Genomic DNA, 22,678 nt, shown 5'->3' on the forward strand with positions numbered 1-22,678 from the left:
CTTTCCACAAAAATTTAATTCTAACCTTATCCCTAACCTCTCTCCACAGAACAGATTATCATCTGAACCATAACTCACAAAAAGTGATTGCTAATTGACTAGAGTACTTGTAATGTAGCAATGATCACCTGGTGTGTAAACCTGCTTTCTTGACATTTAGATCTTGTGTTTACTTGATCCTAAGCATATCTATTATGGTATATTAATGTATGAACAAAAGTAAAGTTTATCAAATAATCATCACAATTGATGAATATCATAATTTTTAATTTTATTTAGTTGTTTAGATCTCTTTACATCCTTCTATTGTAATTTATTTTAAATGGCAACCAAAACAAAATGTCCTTAATTTTAAATCAAAGTATTATATAGTGTAATGAAAAAAGAAACAGTTCTGTAGTTTTTTCTCTTTTTCTGTTTAGCCTCCAGAACCACCGTAAGGTAGTTCCTCTGAAGTAATTTCAGAGGATGATATCTATGAATGTAAATGATGTGTAGTCTTGTACAGTCTCACATCAACCATTCCTAAGATGTGTGGTTAACTGAAACCCAATCACCAAAGAACACTGTTATCCAAGATCTAGTATAATTTGATTTGGATTTTTTGTTCATAATAATGCAACTTTTGCATTATTATATTTTTAAGTAGCATACAAGTTTGAAATTTTTATTAGTTTTATTTTTCAAGACAAATAAGGTACGCAACATATATTGAAAAAGTGAATGATTATTATCTACAGAACATATTGGGCAATGGTTTAAAATTAGTAGATAGTTATTTTGGATATCTGCTAATTATAAGTATTACAATACCTTAAAAAATATACTAATCAAAGCATACATTTAATATAAATTGTTACCTGGCTTGGATTTTACTGCAGGTTCTTCATTATTCTTAATGTGATCATTAACAACATACGTAGCATTTAAATCAAGTTGAACTTGATTTTTTTGTGGAATTTTACTGTGTTCTACAACTACATTATTGGTTTCTTCAATTAATTCTTCATTCTCAATATCCTCATGGGCTTTCTTTTTTGACTTTGCTTTCTTTTCAGTTATTTTAACTGCTGAAATCTTTTGTATTACTTCTTCTGTATCCTCCTCCTCCTCCTCCTCATCATCTTCTTCTAACATGACTTTTACTTTCTGTTTCTTTTTCATTTTGATGGCTAAATTTGACAAAGGAGTGCTATCACTATCAGATTCACTGGCCACATTTAGCATATCGACCTTAGATTCATCATCACTACTCCAGTCTTGATTCTTACCTTTACCTTTTGGTTTTTTCTTGGCAGTTTTAGTTTTTGGTGCTGCTTTCTGAGCAACAGAATCCGTTTTCTTATCAATAACAACATTTTCTAATTCTTCATCACTACCACCTTTATTTTTCTGTTTAGTTTTTTGCTTACCTTTCTTACTCGGTTTTGATTGAGAATTTTCATCATCGGATATATTATCTTTTTCTATTTCATTTTCATCATCACTGAAATCATCAATTTTGCCTTTACCTCTCTGCTTCTTCTTTGACGTTTTCCCACTTTTCTCAACATCTGCTGCAACGGTATCCTTTTTATCTGCTTTGCCTTTTTTGGGGGGCATTTTTAACTCGAAATGAATAAGAAATATAAATTAGTACTATCTAACTGGTCGAAACATTAATTTTAACTACACAGATAGCAAGTAACAACAATCAACAACTGCATTAGAACTGAACCACCTATTATGACATTAACAAAAAAACACAAGAACGCACGTGTAAAGTTTCTCTAGGTTATTCAGGCAGCCAACTACGACTAAACAATTAGAATTCAAATCAATTTTAGTCCAGTGAAAACAGTCATGATTTTTGTAGTTCTAACGACGTAATTTTCTGATGTTATTCTTTTTAATTGGTATTTACAAACAAACAATTTATTTATAATAGTCGTGAACTTTTATCGAAATGACATATTTGTGATAAAATACTATATTGCTATTTGACAATCAATCATAAACCACTCATTCATATCGCTAACAGAAAAAATTAAGCAGCAATTACTAAAAGTAAAACAATTTTTACTGGGAGATTAGGAAAAAGTTCAGATGTCAGTCGTTCATTAACTGTAAATGATTATGGATGTACATTTTTATAATAATAAAGCTGTTAATATTCACCAGTGACTAAAAATAAGAGTTTATTATCTGCAATACCTCCCTTGAAAATCAAACCGAGAATTTTCAATCATGGTATTTTCATTGCCTTGCTTAATTTTCGATCAGTTTTGCGAGTTATATTTTAACGAATTTCCTGTAATGAATTTAAAAAGATATATAATTTAACAATTGAATTCCATACGTTCTTGGTAATTAATCACAATAGTTTTGTTTTATTTATATTATTTTCTTTTCGTTAAGATTTTGTGGTTATTGGCTCAGTGTTTTCAGGTTGGTAATGTTGTGTATAAAATTGTCAAGAGGTTATAGTTTTGTGTATGAATTGATTAACAGTTAAAATTTCCAACTCGTATTTATTAGATAAACATATCATAATGTCTCATTCAAGAGGATTTCCTCAAAGTAAAGAAGCTTTATTGAAATCGTATACTAGTCGACTCAAAGATGATGTACGATCTATGCTGGAAAATTTTGAAGGTAACTAATATAATAGTTTTGTTGAAGTAAAAAAAAATATATATTAACAATGTATAAATTACAACTTCAACTAATGAACTTTTAGTTACTTTATTTTTGCTTCATTGAAAGCTTAAGTTTACAACAATTATAAATGTATTCATATAAGGTTATCTTCTTTTTTTGTTTTACCTCCAGGTCCACCGTTGGATATTGTTTCAGAGGATGAGATGAATGTTTTGTAGCATATGTGCAAATGCCATCCCAAACCAGGATAAGGTTACCTGCTGTGAGGCTGGTCCCTTGCTTTACATATAACTTCATTCTCTTTTATTCTTTACATCTTCTATTGACCTATCAAGTGCTGATTTAATTAATTCTTTTTATGATTTATTTCCCGGCTAGTTAGATTTTCTATTCTGAATTGTTTAGATTAAGTACAAATTTCCTTTTCATTATTTACTCTAGTTTCCATGATATTTTTTTCTCTCCACCATGCCTACATTTTAAATACCTTCAGCCTTTCCTTAAGGGTAATATTCCAGGTATTAAGAAATTGTAGATAAATTGAGTGTGAGTTATCTTTGTGTAGTATTAGATAGATATTTTTGTTGGCTATTGTTTATTTCACTTATTCTATTATATAGAATATGAAGAATATAAATATAAAAGAATATATAGAATGTGAAGTAAATGCAAGTTATTGGTAACCTTGCGTTACTATACTTATACATTGAATGTTATCTGTAGGATCTTTATAATATATAAACTCTGGAGGAAATTTTGCAAAATAATAAAAACTGCTGGAAGAATTTTTTTAAAGATTTCAACATATTGGAATGAAAAATACAAAACCAACAGTGTTATAATACATATTACAAAATTCAGTTAATTTTCATTTATTACTATCTAGTGAGTTAAATTCTCTATAATTCTAATTATTTTGTTAAATCGTAAATTATTATCATTAATTATGCTAGATAGTTGTATTTTCTGCAATAAACAAAGTGCAATGAAAATGGGGAGGAAGTTAGTTCTGAAGCACTATAATATTGTGCTCCATTTTAATTTAAACTTCTATATTATCTCCTTCAAAAGACTCGCCTTATTTATTATTTTTGTATTAAACAAAGAATTTAGTTGTAATAATCTTTAAAACTTTATTATTTTTTTTTGTTCTGTAACTTACACTTGTGAATGTAGTTAACATAGAAAGGACAGTGTTATTATCTCCTAAAAGTAAAGTGAACTTATGTTTTGATATTTTGAATTATAGCACATAAATCTACTCTTTTTTTAAATAAATTTTCTTTTCTGGTATACTTTTATAATAAAGACTAGTATATTGACATAAAAGAACTATTGATTTATGTACCCACTGTCTTGTTTTAATTCTTTTTTAAATTGTCATATAATTTTATATTTGCAAATTACAGTAATTTAACATCTTAGAAAATTGTTATTAAACCTTTTGAAGAACCAATTTTAGTCTCCATTATATTTAAAAAAATAAGGTAATATTATATGTGGAGATAAATTTGTAAATAAAGTCTTGTTTATATTTATTATGCTATTTCACTCATAATTATTGTTCACATTGAGCTTCAACAGAATGTGACTCATATTAGTTACAGCAGCATATATTTACTGAATTGATTTGATAAGGAATTGTGTTGTTCTTTAGTTTAAATCAAATTCATCTCTAACATTTTTTTATTGGGCAGCGTGATTTTGCCATTTAGAAGATTAAACATCACAAACGAATTTGCCTTGCTCAATTGAGTCTGGACTGAATTAATTCAAGTGTTGGAATTAATGAATCACTCTAAATTAAACTGTATAAAACAAATTATATTAAATTGAGAAATACCCATCCCTTGATATCTTTTTATTTGTGTTGTTGAGTTAAATAGCATATGTATTAAAATTTTTTTTAATTTTGTTTTATTTCTTGAAAATGTTTTTACCATTAATATAGCCATAGTTTTATGCACCTATTTTATTATTATCAAAGTATCAAATAGGTGTATGAAATGATTAATTTAGCTTTTCTCCTCTACGTAGTTATATTATTAGTGTCATTGAAAATGTTTATCTTTACTGAATTTTCTGCCCTATAGTAGAAAAATGCATATTCTCTTACTTTTTATTAGTTAAAAGACAATTCTTTTAATTGGTAAGAAAAATGTTAATGTAAAATATATCATTTTCCTGAATACAATAAAAAAATTTAGATAAAAGGTTTATGTGTAGATTTGTAATGAATTTATATGAAGATAAACTTTGTCAAATCTTCATGTCTCTTCTGCTGTATGCTAATTTATTTATAGAGTGGTGTGTTGAGTGTTTATTTATAGAGGCAAGCATGTTGCTTTAATAAATTAGTTTTGGTTTTTTTTCCAGAAATTGTAAAACTGGCAAAAGGTGAGAATGAGACTCAGTTGTCAAGAATGACACAGTGTGAACAAGATACATATGAAATGCATGTCCGTGCTGCAAACATTGTTCGTGCTGGAGAATCGCTTATGAAATTAGTTTCTGATATTAAACAGTATTTAATATTAAATGATTTCCCATCAGTTAATGAGACTATTGCACAGAATTCAAAATTATTTCGTACTAAACAAGCTGAGTGTGATCAGAAATTGATGAGTTTGCGGGATGATATGGCGGCTGATTTGTATGATTTAGAGGAAGAATATTACACATCAATATATAAATAATTTTGGTTATATTTTAATAAATAATGTTAATTTTTTTAAATTTGTTTTAAAAACGTTTTACTGAGTACAAATTAATATGGGGGTGATTCCCCTCACTATCCGAATTAAAGATAAGTGAATGATTGTGTGTAATTTGAATAAAGTAGTGTGTGAAATTTAATATGTACTGAAATTTGTTGTCTTATAAATTATAAAATTTCACGTGTTGTAGGAAGTTTTTTGATAGTTCAATTGTAATGATGTATTGTCTTATTATATAGGAATGTAATTCTCATATCATTAAGTCTAAATATTTGTAACTTCTTATAATTATTATTGTTATGATCATGAAGAGCTTATGAAGTTTATTGTTATTCAACCTGATGTACTATGTTATGATTAGATATAACTTAAGCCTGAAAACAGATATTCCAGTTTTTGCTGATTTTGTAGCTACTTGACAAAACTATGAACTAACAGAGCAAGTTAGTAGCAATAAAACCTAAACAAATATGGAAACAAAATGGCTGGAATGCTGCTTTTTATGTTGAAACTCAGCAGAAACTATTTTGTCCGTTAAAACTGCAATTTTATATTTGAAAATAGTGTTGTTATTTAGTATGGTACAATAATATAAATTATAAATAAAAAAAAAAAAATGGAATTGACATTTTGTTTTTATTTATTTGTAAAATACCAAAAAAATATTTCATTAAATTTTTACCTTTCTGTAAGTTATATAGTAGTATATGATATAGCTATCACTATATTTGGAGGTTCTGAGAGTCCAAAATGTTGCATTACGGTTTGAATTCAGCATGTATGTTTGTGTCTACATGTGATGACTTTTAATTTGTCTTAGAAACACTTTTAACTTACAAGAGGAGGGGCACAGTTGTACCTCACCAATATTGATAAAGTTGGCTGATGTACAGAGTACTCAGGAAGTCACCATACCTCTAAAGTTAATGAGAAATATGAGTTAGGATGTATGTTTATCCTATACATTTATAAAGGGATGTTTTTGTAATGGTAAAATAAAGAAAACTTATTTGTGTGTTGTGTTTGTATTCAGCTGTAATGTTTAATTTGTGTTCTACTTGCTTTATGTACAATAATAATTGCTTACATTTCCTTGTGCTGCTGATGATATTATGAGGTAATTAAGAATATATTTTATTATTTTTACTTTATGGATATATTCTTATGATTTTTTGCTTATTTTCAGTCATTACTTATTGTTTTACAGAAGTAAATTACAACACCTCATTAATACTTATAATAATTTGTTTTACTCTTTTGTTGTTTAAATTTTTATGTATTGGTATTGTTGTATCTAGAATACTGATTATCTTATTACAATACAACGATATTGAATATAGAACATTGACTGTTGTATGTTGCACAGTATTGTTACCAAGATAAATTTAGAAGAGTTAATTCTGTTATGATGGATTGAAGGATAACATTACAAACTTTGAATTGATAAATGTAAACCTTATTTTTTAATTGATTTATTTAAGTAGGACTAATATCCTCATTACATATTATTATTTATAGTCTTCAATTAATAATATACAGAAAAGTAGCTGTTACCTTTATACACTGTTACAAACAAAGATCTAAATATTTAGATTGTTTTATTTTGTTTTGAAAACAATGCTTATTTGATGCTTTAGAAATCTCCTGGTTTCTAGCTGGAGAACCTATCTTGCTTTCTTTGTAGCAAGATTCTGGTATGATATTTACATCCGTAATTTAAGAAAAAAAAATTTGTAATTTGAGACTTGTTTCTCCTTGAATTCTAATAGAAATTACACAATAAAAAACAATTCTTACAGAAAAGATTTAATAGTAACAACCTAACTTAGTTTATAAAAAATTAACGGGTTTGTTTTTCCTCAAATGCTGTGTTTATAATACCACTACTCACTGTAAAAATTGTTCTGGTAAGCACTGTTTTTTTCAGGTGCCTAAAACAAAAAAAAAAACCGTATGAATATAGATAAAAGAAAAATAAATATAACAGGCAAAAGTTGTATACTTAAATCTCTAAATATATATTTTTAGTTTAAAGAATCTTTTACAGTGAAGTTTTTTGCGTTATTTTTATTTGCTGTTATTTTTATAAAATAAAAATTTGATGTGGTAAAAGGGAAAGGAGTCAATTTATATATATGTGTTTCATAAAGGACTTAACTCAAATTTTGTTAAGTATATTTGGGATATTCTTTTACAACGTAAGACTTAAATTATCAAAAAATATTCACTTCCCATAGTTTTTATTGAAAATTATTTCCTCTAAGCTGAATATAGATCTTTACTTGTTTATGGACATTTCCAGCCTCGTTTTATATGGTTTGTAATTACACTGCCAATGTTAGTTTTCAGTTCATCATGTTAATGAGGATTTTTCTGAAAGCTATTTCTAATTTTAAATAAATTCAAATGAAAAACCTGTTTGTCTAACCTGGAAATTTAGCGACCTCTTTTTAGGTTAAGCAATGTTCAAAAAATGTTATGTTATTTTTTCATGATGATTATGGCATTTTAGTGATCTTGAATTTAATATTCTTGTTTTTCTTTTACATTGCAACAAATTTTTGGATTAAGTCATGTTGATGGGAGGTTTTGCACCAATTTTTGTGTTATTACAATTGATTGATAGTTCACAAGAAGAGTTGCAATTTTCACCAATCTATATCTGGCTACTTTGACTGTTCACATAGCCATACAAATTAAACCAACCCTTATCACTGTAATAAACATAGTCCAATATCTTGATTCCATTTTTATTCATAAAAGATTGAAACCAGTGGCAGCAATGTAAACTATTATAGTTTTTCATGTTCTGGTTTTTTAAATCCATTATTAAAAAATATAGAATTTTTTTATTCTGTAATCTTGAAAGCAGCAGAATGGACTGTGACAATACCATTTAAAGAGAATTTTCAGGATGAGTAAGTTAAATGCTTTTCATATTCTCAGGAACTTCTGGATTGATGGTTTGCATGATCTCTGAATCTCATGAAATTTATAAATGAAACATGATAGTGGTGACTACTGTCGAATGGAGAAATTTCAATTGAATATAGTCTTTCACCGTTGTAAGTAAGAATTATGTGAAAGAGAATAATACTACCCATCCCAGAAATTTAAATCCTTTCAGTTCAAGTAAACTGAGATCATTTAAAAAAAAAAATACATAAACCTTAAGTATTTTAAAGAAAAATTAAATAGTTAAAATTACAAACAAAAATAGGTAGGTAAAAATACAAACTGATTTTATAAATAGGATATAGCATTTTAATTTAGTTGTATACTCAAAAAAGAAAAAATGCAAAAATAATTATGATTAAAACTAACAACTTTTCAAGAAAATTTTAAGACTACTACCCTCTGCAATGAAGATTGGGTGTCTCAAAAATAGTATCTTTTTACTCAAGTACACAGGCTGAAAAATATTACAATCATTTTGTATTTGTAAGCTTAGTTCATTGTATGCACTTTTGTTATGGAAGCCTTTCATTACAAGCTTCAGGTTTTAAATATGGTTCTTTAAGATTGTAGTGAGTGAGATTTAAAACCTCTTGAGTTTTAAATTTACTTTTGATGTTCTTCAAGCATGGATAAAAATTAATTGTTGAATTATGTTACCTATTATTTTTTACGGGGTTAACTTTTTTTATTATTCATTTAAATATATTCAAATGTTAGTAATTAATTATTACTAATTCACTTGCAATAACTTTTCCCAGGAAAAGAAGTGTTTGATTAATTAACTGTTTGAAATCTATTTAAACTTTTAAAAAACCTCTCACTTTCTAAATATATTAAATATGCTTGAAACACAAACAGAATTCACAAGATTATACAAAAACTAATAAAACAGACACAGAGGTAAACATAACAACTTATGAGTAAATAAATTTATCTACTGTGACTCCACTTCATTGGAGTAACTAAACATAGATATAAAGAACACATACACCAACACAATCAAATTTTATTTAAATCACTTTTAGAAACAAGTCAAATATGCAAAGATTTTTTTCAAAGAAATGCATATGAAATAGTGTTTATTTATTGTTATCAGATGTATTTTGATAAAACACATTATAAACGGTTTATGTATGGCGCATAAAAAAAACATGAACTCGGTCAGCTCAAGTTCTATGAAATACAGTAACACAAAAACTTTTGAAAGAAAAAACAATAAACAAGCACAAAAAAGATAGTATACATTGTTTCTAAAGACAATAATGGGTATTAAAGAGGTTTTTTACTACCTCCGAATAGATTCTATGAACAACAGCACAAACTGCAACAATACTGATGAAAGATTTACTTAACTCCAAAAATATCGTTAGGAAGCACATTCTCATAATTTAAAAAGCAAATTGGTTCAAGAAATGTACGTGAATAATGTTTATTTATTTATTGTTATCAGATATATTTTAATACTTTAACCGATTTTATACCTTCAAAGTTGATTCTGTTTCTGCAGTTTTTAAGAAAATGACATTTTGTCAGGTGAAATACATACCCAGATGGGGGTAAGTAAGACAAACATAATTGTATGAGTTCAAACTGAAAAAGTTTCAGTAAATTTAATTTTCTATTTGGTAAGAATTTTGTAAATTTTATATAATATTTACATGTATTGTGTTCATTTTACTCTGTTGTATTTAAGCTACTGATAATGATTTCTATGCTATTTTATATGTAACCAGGGCAGTTCCAGTTTAATTCATTCGGAAATTATCTTGAACCTGTGTCCTTGAATACATAGTGATAGTTGATTAAAAGATTGATGTACCCAAAAATGACATAGGTCAAACCTATAAAAAATGGATATTGTAAATTAATTGTGTGGTGGTCAGGGGATATGGTGATCCAGCTTTAAATAATGGGCACTAAAGCCATTGTACAGCTACTAAATATGAAACAAGAGTCCCTGAGTCAATCCACAAGCATTCTCTCCACCTCTAGATACCAAGAATGTACTAGGCTCTTCTCATTCTGGCACTCTTCTCAACATAGAGAATATATTAGAGTCAGACTTGTACACAGAAAACTGAAACAAACAAGGGAGTTGTAAGGTTGTGAAAAAGAACAAATCACATATTAGGGTGATTTACCATCTTGCCCAAGACCTGTTGATTAGTGCAATAAAGGAAATTCAGTCTAGGACTATGTCTTAAACTCTTCAAGATAGTTAGTGTTTGGGTACAGTTATGAAGAACTACGGTAAATTCTGCTTACTTGAATAAAGTTGGGAGATATAAATTTACTTAAATAATATACCACAGAAAATGTTATTATTACTAGAATCATACTTTTGTTTTATTGAATCACATTTTGGAAATCAGTGATATAAACTGAGAATGCAATAATTAGTTTTATTTTATAAAGTTACAGTATTAAACATTTTGGTAATAATTCATTTACAGTGATAATGAGCTGTAAGAATGCGATTAGAACAAAACGAAAAAACAAAATATTAAATACATTGTAATGAAAGGACATGCAAAAGAAAGGTTTTAATAAATTAAAAGAAAAGAAAAAATTAATGATGAAAGTCATAGGTAGTGTGGTGTGGTTGAAAGTTTATTGTCCAATAATCTAAGTATCAAATACTAAAAAACAGAGAAATTAATTTTCTTGATGCACTGCATTTATTAATATAAACTTGAAATTAGTTCATATCATCTACCTTAAAAAACTGCTTTAAAAAAGTAGGATAAAGAGCAGAAACAGAAAATGCAGAAGCAACTGAAATTTTGGAAATTGAAGAAGGTAATGAATTATTTTGGTGGAATAAAATTTATGATGAAGTAATTGCATCTTTTCTACTGACTAATGAAGACATTGTTTCTGAAGTTTTAATTGAAGAAACTGAGAATAATGTAGAAGATTATATTTATAGAACTAGAAATTCCAATCCTGTCACATATTTCATAAGAAGTCCATAATGCATTACTCGAGTTGAGACAGTTTATATAGAATTCTTATTGAATTAATTAACTGGAGGAAAATTAGAAGAATTAGAATTCTGTTATTTTTACAGAGCAAAAAAATGGTTCTTGGAATTATTTTAAACATAATTTTTCCGTTTTCAAATAATGCTGGATAAAGACTTAGGCAAGAATAGCAATATTAAAACTATTATCAAAGCTTTAAAACAATTAAAATTAATGTAGGTTAATAAATACAAAATAGATTTAATGTAAAGATCTTTGAAATAAATTTTTAAAAAAGAAGTAGAATTAAGGTTGAACAAGAAATTAATGTTTCGAGGTGGTCAATATAAATTACACAAGGATGTAATAATGTGATCTCTTTTGATTTAAGTATATTCATTTGTTGGTATTAGTTTTTGTAATGAAAAAATCAGATTATATTTCAAATTGGTAATTTGTCTCATGTGTGTTATTGTACATAAGTACTGTTATATTTACAGCTTTAAAAACATTGTAAAATAAATTTCATCTTACTATGCACTAAATGGTATTTTCATGACTTCTGAAGAAAAATTAGTTATTGAATTAGCCAGTTATTTGAAAGAAAATTTGTATTTCAAGTTTTATTCTAACAATTGGTTCATTCTATATTAAAATAAATTGTTATTATTAAAATGATAATTACTACCTAAATTACAAACAAAAATGAATTTTAGATATCCGACCTTTTTGAGTCCTCAAATTCCAAAGTATCTGGAAGTTCACGTTCCTTAGTTTCAGGCAGAAATATGCACAAAACAGATGCTATAATTGATAGTAAACCCATTACTAGTGGTGGAAAATATTGATGAAAGTGATTCTGTAATCAATAATTGATAAAATTTAAATTAACTGGAATTTGATTTCATAAAATAGTTGGCTATCAATTCAATGAATAAATTAATAGTTTTTTTTAAGTTCTTAATTTGATAACTGTTGATTTGATTCCCTCTCTGCTTTCTTTTGTTAAGTTGCAGAGAGTCTCAAAACATGATCAATGGTCTACATAGATTTGAAAAAAAACACATATTCTGTTAATCAATTTTTAGTATGGTCTGTCATATATTCAGATTTGTTGATAGACTGTCTGACATAAGTAATATTGATATTTGAAATGAAATCAACTCCTGGTGATTACTTTTTATTGAGGAAAGTTCTAGAAATTTTATCTATTAAACAAATTTTTATTCGTAAGCAAAGGAGAAAAAAATTGGAAGTAAGAAAATATTTGAAAAAATTGAAAGACACATACACATACATATAATTTTCTGAAAATTCATCCACATACTGACCACTGTGCCAATTAAACTCAAAAAACAACAACTTAACCACCAAACACAGTGGTTTTTAGATTTTTCTCATACTGTGTTTAATGGTTAAGTTATTGTTTTATATATATATATATATATAAAAGCAAGAAGCTAAAATAAATCATCAGCACTCTATAAAATAAATCAGTTATTTTTAAATAGATTGCTTGAGATTTATTTTAGAGTAACAAGTGATAAAAAATTCTCTAGTTGTAGTTCTCAGTTGTACACATTTACCTGCTATGATGCCTTATTTTATGGTTTCTTTGCATAAATCAAAGTCTACTTGTAGTCTATTGATGACTTATCAGTTTCTGCTTTCTCAACAATTAAGTTATACATAATAGATCATTGCTTGTCTTTGTTGAGTAAATTAAAATATTTAAAGAGTTTAAATTGAAATTGCATTTACTCTCATAAATATGGTTACAGTAGATGCTTTCATTCAGGTTGGAGTAAATAGATTATCAATAAATAGTATGGCAAACTGTCAACAATAACCAGTTTACAAATTAGTTTGGGTATATAATCAAATTAATTTAACTATATATATATATATATGTATATATATATTTTTTTAATTTTGCTGCACTTAAAACTATGTATCGTTCATCTATTTTATGTTTTATTAGGAGCAGAATCTAAGTTCATCATCTATTAAATTTTTTCTTTCTTGGTCTTTACGGTACAAAGAGTTGTGGATTTAGAAATATATTTATAACATATGATATTTGTATCTTTTTGACTGTTTTTAAAAATATTTTTGGAATTTTTGATAATATGTAGTGGTCAAGTTTGTAGATATTTGACAAGACTTCTATTAGATGGTATACTGATAAGTATGCCATCTAATAGAAGTATGTTACCTAATAGAAATATTTAAAAATGAAACTGGGTAAGATATCAGTTGCTTTTAGAATTACCTCCAGCATGTTTTGAAAAAATTTGAGAGTTTTTTCCAGAAAATCTGAAGCTCTTTAAAACAAGTTTTCTTCAAGATGCCATGGATCTCTTTTTGCAATACTGGAGGCAATGTTTTATGGTGTAGCTGTGTGAGCAGAATAAGTGGAAGCAGTAGTCTAAAGTATTGTGTTGTTGAAAATTCAGAGATTATTATTATTGTTACAGGAGATTATAAGATATCTGTAGAGGCATTGTGTATGCTGACATAAGCTAAACCATTCAGTAACAAAAGAGAATGATACAAAGAAAGCTTTTTGATTTGAAGTGATTGGTTGATCTGAAATACAACTGGAGGCCAAAACATCTGAGAGACTGTCTTAGATATAATGAGAGCAAAGGAGTGATAAAAGTATGGCCTAAAAAACAGGACCAGGATTCCTAAACACAGATACCAGTTCCAAATAAACAAAGGTAAGTAAATAGATAGTGGTAAAATAAAGAGGAAATGTGGGTGTGAAAATGATATCTGTACAAAACAAGAAGGTAATATTAGTGGAAAGAGAATATTAATTGCTGAAGAATCAAAGTGGAACAAAGGGTGAAATAAAGAACACATGCACATATAAATAAAGAACTCAGGTAATAAGAAAGGAAGGTGACCAACACTAGTGGAAGACTGATCATTAAAGGAGATTCCCAGTGATGTTGCAAAAAAGTATAGTAGTGATAGTAGTTAAAAAGTATCTGTTGAACAGTTTTTTGATGAAGATAGAGGGCAAACATCTTCAATCTAAACCAAGGAGTTGTTAATCTGCAATAGTGTTCTTGAGAGAGTACTGCTAAGAAGTCTTTGTTTTAGAAGCAACAGAGGAGTCAAGGGATTATCCTATGATGAGTGTCTTGATACCTGTTTTGAAGACGTCCTTACCCATATCACACCAAAGATGGTTGTATACATTTCCAAATCCTCATGTTGACCTAGCAGAAACTGGCAAATGGTAACTGAAGCCAAAATACTGAAGAAGTGATTGAGCATAATGAAAATAGGGGGATAACGAGAAATGAAGAGCTACTTCACAAAAGAATCACTTTCTAATCTTATAGCCTAACCCAGAGGGTAGCTTTAAGATCTTCTCCAAGAAGCAGGTGTTCATCTTGGCCACAATCCCTCAAGAGATTTAACTTTTTATACAGAAATGGAACAGCATATTACAAATTAATTTTTTGCATTTGTCAGTTAAGACGTAGCAGCAATAAATTTGTTTTTCCTCTAGAATTTAAGAAGTTCTCTGAGAATAGGCTTAGGCATATTAAAGAGATTTTCTTCTCATTCACCCTGAAACAGTGTGATGTGTGGAAATAAAGAAATGAGTGAGCTACAAACGTTTAAGCCAAACCCATACTGGAGATGTGTTTTGCATATTGAATAAAATTTTCTCAAGATTAATCCAAAAGAAATACTTTTAAAAAGTTTTATGAAACTACAGAGGTTGGAATGAGCATACAAAATTGCACAAGAGGGAGGAATAAGCATTGGTTTTGACTTTTCATGAAAATTTGCATTTTTATTGATGTTTATACCATTCATGACATAAGACATAAGACCCATATTATCCAGTCTCTTATAAGTGGATTATACCACCACCACGAAACTGTTTGTGTTAAGAAAAAGAATGTGGCATGCTCATTACAGCAGTAACATCATTTATATATTTTTAATGTAAAAAATAAGAAATTACATAATACAGTTGATATAAACTCACCAAGTAATTTATAAAAGGAGCAGAAATAGCACCAATTTTACCAAACGCACAGCATATACCAACTCCAATATTTCTAACCACTGTTGGAAATAATTCTACTGAGTAAAGATGAAGTGTTGGAAATGTGATACCACTACCAAATAATCCTACTGTTATAATTGATACACAAATCCATGACTTCACAGCTTCTACATCTGTTTTAAATGAAACAAAATATTTTTTAAACAATACCAGAAAATTAATCTAAATTGCAACATATAGTAAAAACTTTATTAATGAACACCTACCAACCATAATTTATTATAAATAAGACTATTTTACAATCCTGAGTCCCTTAAAACAGGGCTTTTAATAAAATTCTCCAAACAGCATATAATATTCAACAAAAAACAAGAAAGTATATCAGTAAAAATAATTTTTCCTTTTAGATTTTATACGTTAAATTACATGTTCTGCAATCAAATCAATCTTTTTTCATCTATTTTCTTAATTTGAAGGCATACTCTATTCTTTATATATAGAAGATAGAGAATGGTTTACTGCATGAGTCATGTTAAGCAAATCACAGTTGCTTTTTAGTGTAAATAAGTAAATGACATCAATATTCGTGAATGCAGTAAGTTAAGTGATATCTTAAATTAGAATTTAGAAGCAAATACAATTGTTAACATTGATTAAAATCTTTGTATTAAAAAAAAATTGACATTATATATTCAAGATTTTTATTTTTTTACCCAGTACTTCACAACAAAATGATGAAATTAGTGATGAGAAATTTGTAGGTAAGGTTATAGTAATTAAACCATATTCTGAGCAAATCCAACAAATTAAAACTGCAAACATGTTACTGGAATCAAACAAGGATAAATTTGATTTCAAGATGACAATATGTGCAATTTTTCATCAAGGAAAACATTTATTATGATGAAAAAACTAGGAAAAACAAATTAATTTAATGTATAAAATGGAGATTTGTTGTATTTTTTTAAAATTTATTAATTTTCATTGTGTTTATTTTTGAATCTTCCTTATCATCATGTTGAATGAGTATAATGCAAATTTTTTTCTTATGTTTTGTCTTTTTTAACATGAATCAGAAAGTAATAAATCAAATATACCAGTAATATTTTATACTAAATATCTTTATAATTCTAAAGTAATGCAGTTCAAGCTGATATTTGTGTGGAATAATGGTAAATGAACAGTTTTATTCTACTGAATTCTACTTAACATTAAACATAATTTGTTAATCTACTGTTAGCCAACTCATCATATTCATTAATTTGCAGAATTTAGTTTAATGATACAATTTATGTTCATTAAAGTTTCTGATTAGCTATAAAAAATTATTTTTCTGAGGCACCTTTTAAACTAGGGTTACCTCAGACAATCGATATACATTTTCCAGCTCCAATATAAAAAAAAAATTAACATTAATGGTTTGATGCTAATTTTCAGTCGTTCTTTTCAGAATATGTTTATTTATTATGTGTGTATATATATATATATATATATATATATATATATATATATATATATATACACATATTGAATATGTTCATTTATTATACATTGCTACTTGAATTATCTGATATACTTTTTTCATGCTTTATAACTCAATTTCCTAATCTTAGATGGTGCTTATACTTAACCCTGTCAACATAATTCTTTTTATAAGATTCTGTCTTCTAAAATTTCTTACTTTTAATCTTCTTCACTTTTTAATTTTCTTCAATTTTACTTTCCTGACAAATATAGCTGGAATAGCTACATTTAAGGGGGAAAAATGGTAATACTGTCAAAAATGGAGTGTTAGGCTTTTGAAAATCTTTATGTTTTAGGGTCAAAGTAGTTCCTTCAGACCAAAAAAAACATATGTATGTGGGTACATATATGTCACACTGCTTTTAGCCTTATTTCGCAGGATTTATCAAACTTATTTTTTTTTTTTTTAATTTAGCTTAAATATTTCTATTTATGAGGCAAAGGTCATATTAATTGTTTTTAAATATTTGTTTACGAATGAGGGATATCGCAAAAAAGCCATTTGTGATTTTCTTGAGACACATTATATAGAAAACTATTAAAGCAAATTTTTTACCTGTAATGCATATATATAAAAAATTCAATTTTTTTTTTCAAAAAATCAACCTCCCCATCTCTTAAAATGTAAATATATATTTTTTGTTCTTTTACTCTATCTCCTTTTGGTTAAAATATTTTTCAAAACTTTTTTGAAATTTGTACTTTATATATTCAGCAATCATGAAATGTCTAGCTGTTTTTTAAAATCATACCTAAAATGTTTATATTAGCAAAATGCAGAAAAGGTTTTTTGAAAAATTTGTTTTTTCTTATTTTAGCCTCTACTGAAGGGAGTTAACATTTAGAGAAGTTTATTTAAACCAGATTTGTTAAATATAACCTATATATGAATTTTTTTAGAAAATATTTTCTTAAAATCTATTTTCCATCTCTAAAAATTTATATTCTGGTTTTTGTTTTTTTGGCTCTAACTCTTAATGTTTATTATTAAACTTCTTTTTTTAAAAATATATTTCTATATTATATTCTGGACCCAAAATGAGCAGCAGTTTTTTCATTACTATCATGAAAGTTATACTTTATTTTTTTAAAAACAAAAATAAAAATATTTTTTTAAAACAATTTTGTTTCAAATTAATTTTACTTTCCTGGGGAATATTAGTAGATTAGCTGTATTAAAGCATGTTATGTCATGTATTTGATATGAATGTTTTTTATTGTAAGATTATCATTATATGTTTAAATAAACCAATAAAGTTAAAAAATTAAAAAAATCACTATTTATTATTTTTTTGCTCCCCACCTACAAAATCACCTTCCAAGAAATTTTTTTGATTTTTCAATGTTTATTATGTTAAATAGAAGAAACTAAAAAAAAAAATCTAGTAAAAATTGTACAACTAGTAAAAAGTTATCAAAGATCTCGTTTTTTTTGGTGAACTATGATGAGATTTTATTGTAATATTATTAAATTTATGATTAATCATTTACGTTAATAAAACTGTAAGTTTTTAATTCTTTATTTAATTATGCTAATTTCTGCTTTACATTAACTCTCTCAAGCCTTCTTGTAACTGTGACAAAAACATTTGAAGTACAAGATGTATTATTAGAGTTGTTTTCTCTTGACAGTAACGACTTTCACTATCCAGCCAGTTCCTATGGAGAACAGAGTGAAGATATCAATTTTAAAGTTAAAAATTATGACTCTCATTTCAATCAGTCTGTACAACTGTATGTTTTGTTCAATGCAAAAGGCTATAGAAACCCACTTCACTCCTCATTTTCCTTTATAAACTTAGCATGAAGTGGTTGTAATATTAAGAATGGCTGTACCAGTATAATGATTGACTTTGTATTTCATGTCAGATTGTTTAAAAACATTTTTTTTTGGCATTGGCACCTACTACTATACATACATGAGCAGTTAAAATCCTACTTTATCTCATTCACAACTACCTCAAAATTAAATTATATATGCATTAATTTTACCTTAATCGTGCAGTTTATTTAAAAATATATAAATCTTTTAAATTTTTCAACAAGATTACTTTTTTATTTGTAACACTTTATATATTAAGTGTTAAAATAAAATTTATTATAAATGATTTTTCACAGAATATAACACTATTCATTGTTATCCTCATTATATATAATATATATTTGTAGTTGTATTTGGCAATGAGGATAACAATGAATAGTGTTATATTAATATATTATATGATATTAATATATTACATTCAGCTATTGTATATCTGGATTTGAAAATTTTGCATTTGCAGTTCAAAAAATCAATTATTGGATGGATTATCTTATTAATTAATTATTAATGGACCTATCTTACGTTTAAGTATGGAAAAAAACCATTTCCAATTTGCTTCTTGGGTATATCTACCATGCAAATTGTGTGGGTAGTAACCATTTACAATATTAGCATTTTTCTGTTGCCCATTATAAAAGCTTATACATCTTAAATGATACATTTAAATGACAACCAAATTGATTTCATTTGTAACTAAGTCAAACCATTTTTTGAAGTGTTTTATTCAATTAGTAATATTGATATCATTGTTAAATGTTTATTAAGCCTATATTTATTCTTCTAAAAATATATCTTGGCACTACTTAAAAAAGTCAGAACAAGTTTTAGGGTATAAAAATTTACTGACAGATCTGTGGTTGGTAGATATAATTCTTATAAACCAATTTTTAGTAAATTAAACATTAATATTTTGATACTTCCATATATGTACACTACGAATTTGCAATATTAGCCAAAAAAAGTGTCACTTCTTGCAAGAAAAATTCAGTTGGGCTTATGGTCAATTAAAGCTCTCTTTCATGATGAGTTTTCTAGGAGTGAAAAATGCCAAGCATAATCAGAATTCGAATCCATAACCTGCCAGACAAAATATAGAAATCCTACAACTCCACCATGAAGGCCAGTAGTGTGTTAAATTGTAAATGAACTAAATTTTTAATAAATTTAGTAAATTTTAATGAACTAAATAATCTTCTGACCAATTTATTGGTCAGGTGGTAAATTTGAATTGATCAGAGGTAAATCTGAAATTTTCTGCATACTCATTCAGGAGTTAACTTTGAGAAGAGTTTTTAAGTTCTTTTTAAGCAATTAATGGTAAAAAATCTTGTACATCATTATTACTTGTACGACCAATCTATTTATTATTTTATGATCTGAAATTTATGTTGTTATATTTTTTTATTTATTGGAACATTAAGAAAAAAGAAATCATGACAAAGAAGTCATTCATTACAAGCATATCTGCTGAGATTACTTATCATTATGGATATAACCTTTCTTCTCTTGGGAAAGAACACAAAATTTTCTAGTACAATACCCTTAATTTCAGTCCTCTTCAATATTATTGTAAGTATAACTTCTACTCTCTCTTTTTCTGTTTAGCCTCTAGAACCACCATAAGGTATTACTTAGGATGAGTGAGGATGATATGTATGAATGTAAATGGTGTGTGTAGTCTTGTGCAGTCTCAGGTTGACCATTCCTGAGATGTGTGATTAATTGAGACCCAACCACCAAAGAACACTGGTATTCACAATCTAGTATTCAAATCTGTGTAAACGTAACTGCCTTCACTAGAACCTTAGAACTTTCGACTTCAAAATCAGCTGATTTACAATGACGAGTTTAACCACTAAACCAACTCGGTTTAAGTATAACTTCTACTGAATATCATACATAACATTTCCTATATATATAAATGTTTGTGAGCTTACCTACCTTTTACAACGTGAGCTAATATCAGGCAAGAACAACCTGAAAGAAGCTGACCAATTGCAAGAGCATGACGACGACCATACTTTTCACATATCAAGACTGATGTAATCATTCCTGGTATCATGAGTGATGCTATTAAAAAAAAAAAACACAAAAATTTCTGTTTTTCTTTTTGTTAGTTATGACATTATTTGTCTATAGAATACTGTTTTATAATATTGTGATATCCCAATGTTAAATGTCAATTTTAAAAAAGAAAGTAATTTTGGGTCATGTAGAACCTTTTTCAACTTAAATGGATATATATATTAAACATGCAAACTTATAAATATGTTCTTAAATTATTTAAAACCTTTCTTCAATCATCATTATGGCCCTTTATAAATAATAATTTTAGTTATAAAGTATGCAAATGCAACTCTGAAGAGTAGTGGAAATATTGATTAATTAAATATTAGATAGAATTTGCTTAAGATATAAATTTGTCAATATTTTGATAGTTTTATCTTTAATATGTGGGAAAATGTTTAAATTTAATGTATTTTTTCATTTGTATTACAGTTCTTATTTTTTAACTTATAGCAAGGTGGGTTGCTTTACTATCTCTTGCTAGCTCACATTAAAATTTATTTACATTGTTGATAATGTTTTTTAAATAATTTTATATAATTCTGTTTTGTGGAATAATTTAAAACTTGCTAAACCAAGCACATATAGTGTTAAATTTAATTTAACATAAGATATTTTTAATGTAACAACTCCTGTAATTGATTACATTTAATCTAGTATTTATTAATTTATTTTGTTTGGACATCTTTCAACCAGAGCAGAGGAAAATAACAATTTACCAATAATGTAAAACATACATGTGCATTACATGTTTGTCTGACAAACACATACTATTTGGATTGATTAATATGGAAAACTGGACAAAGATACTTGTAACTTTACTTAGATGTAACTTGTAGAAGTTTGCTCCAGAAGGGGGTTAGCTAGGGCGGACAGAGACTGCTGCCACCACACTCCAAGGTGACTGTATTTTGCTTAATGGCGAGGACCGGTTGCCTTAGGGGTGTTAATAAAATTAAAAAAAACACTTATAGAAGTTTAACAATCTCTATAACACTTAACTAATAATATATTTAAACTTCACTACCTGAAATCTTTTCACAGAGTCCCTGTTTCTACAAACATTGTATTTCCCAAACAACATAAGGGAACATCTACCCCCATTATCAGGATGTATCAAAGTTTTTCTCAATCCATCCAGGCAAATGCTGGGGCACTTCCTTTGTTTATCAGTGCACTAGCATGTCTAACCATTTGTAATGTGATTTACCATACAAAGTGTTATTTTGTAGAAATCAATGGAAACAATTTTGAAAAATTATCTTTATTATTAAAAGAAGAACTGAGTCCTGAAACATCAGTTGCTTTAGTAACTAGCTAAGGTTAAACAAATTGTGAGTAAAAAAACCTGACAAAAAAATTAAAATACAAGTATAATATGATTTTTTTAGATTTATACCTGATAGTAAAAAATTGATATACATGTTTCCTCCAAGATGACCAACATATTCTTCTAATCCAAAAAATGATACTCCACTTCCAAAACTTATGAAAGATAAACATGCAGTATTCTTCAATAATTTATGTAAATGACATAAATCTTTCAATCCAAGTGAATATTTTACATCATTCTTTGCCTAAACATATAAGAATAAGTTTTCTTAGGGATCTTTCTCTCACACAATGAATTTAAACTGTAAAATTAGGGAGAAACTGCATATATGTACATTATTGAAGAATGAAAGAGAATTTAATCCAAAAGATTTTTTCAGAACTATTACTTAGCTCTTTCACAGCAGTTGGTCACATGGCTTTGTGTTGATAATAATTAATGTTTCTACCTTAGTTATATTTTCTGATTTTGATAATTTTACTTATTTTATTCAAACTTCAAAATTTTAAGAAGAGAAAAAAGGAAAATATAGATATTAATAAAAAAGAGAAGCATTTTAATAGAAATATATTAAAATCAAGAAAAAAATTAGGATTTTTGCGAAGAATTATTCATGAA

At 27.2% G+C, this 22,678-nt stretch overlaps 3 protein-coding genes across 5 annotated transcripts in view; 1 reads left to right on the forward strand and 2 right to left on the reverse strand.

Annotated features, from left to right (window-relative positions):
- The window catches only part of LOC142328244 (ATP-binding cassette sub-family F member 1), a 55,562-nt gene extending 53,775 nt beyond the window's left edge, over positions 1–1,787 (reverse strand). For both annotated transcript variants that reach the window (XM_075371885.1, XM_075371883.1), the window contains exon 1: positions 861–1,787. In XM_075371885.1, the coding sequence (XP_075228000.1) occupies positions 861–1,602 (742 nt within the window). In that variant the 5' untranslated portion in view covers positions 1,603–1,787. The remainder of the gene's footprint in view (positions 1–860) is intronic.
- Positions 1,788–2,341: 554 nt separating this feature from the next.
- Positions 2,342–5,983, forward strand: MED22 (Mediator complex subunit 22). Its single transcript, XM_075371892.1, has 2 exons — positions 2,342–2,634; positions 5,017–5,983. The coding sequence occupies exons 1-2, from the start codon at positions 2,532–2,534 to the stop codon at positions 5,334–5,336; spliced, it is 423 nt and encodes a 140-aa protein (XP_075228007.1). The 5' UTR covers positions 2,342–2,531; the 3' UTR covers positions 5,337–5,983.
- Positions 5,984–6,830: 847 nt separating this feature from the next.
- Positions 6,831–22,678, reverse strand: part of LOC142327941 (solute carrier family 22 member 1-like) — a 42,139-nt gene continuing 26,291 nt past the window's right edge. Inside the window, exons 7-11 of one of the 2 annotated variants that reach the window (XM_075371349.1) lie at positions 22,127–22,304; positions 20,602–20,730; positions 15,294–15,487; positions 12,004–12,137; positions 6,832–7,288 (exon numbers count right to left, since the gene is read on the reverse strand). In XM_075371349.1, coding sequence (XP_075227464.1) covers positions 7,198–7,288; positions 12,004–12,137; positions 15,294–15,487; positions 20,602–20,730; positions 22,127–22,304 — 726 coding nt within the window. In that variant the 3' untranslated portion in view covers positions 6,832–7,197. Of the gene's footprint in view, positions 7,289–12,003; positions 12,138–15,293; positions 15,488–20,601; positions 20,731–22,126; positions 22,305–22,678 lie in introns of both variants that reach the window. The other variant, XM_075371350.1, reaches the window with a different exon arrangement.

The sequence above is a fragment of the Lycorma delicatula genome, chromosome 7, assembly GCF_047948215.1.
Source record: "Lycorma delicatula isolate Av1 chromosome 7, ASM4794821v1, whole genome shotgun sequence".
In the NCBI taxonomy this organism is placed as follows: Eukaryota; Metazoa; Arthropoda; class Insecta; order Hemiptera; family Fulgoridae; genus Lycorma; species Lycorma delicatula.

What these genes read in the sequence shown, in the direction of transcription:
- MED22 (XM_075371892.1), top strand. Translation starts at nt 2,532, where the DNA reads ATGTCTCATTCAAGAGGATTTCCTCAAAGTAAAGAAGCTTTATTGAAA. An exon ending in TATGCTGGAAAATTTTGAAG is followed by an intron (nt 2,635 to 5,016) that starts GTAACTAATATA and finishes TTTTTTTTCCAG; the next exon opens with AAATTGTAAAACTGGCAAAA.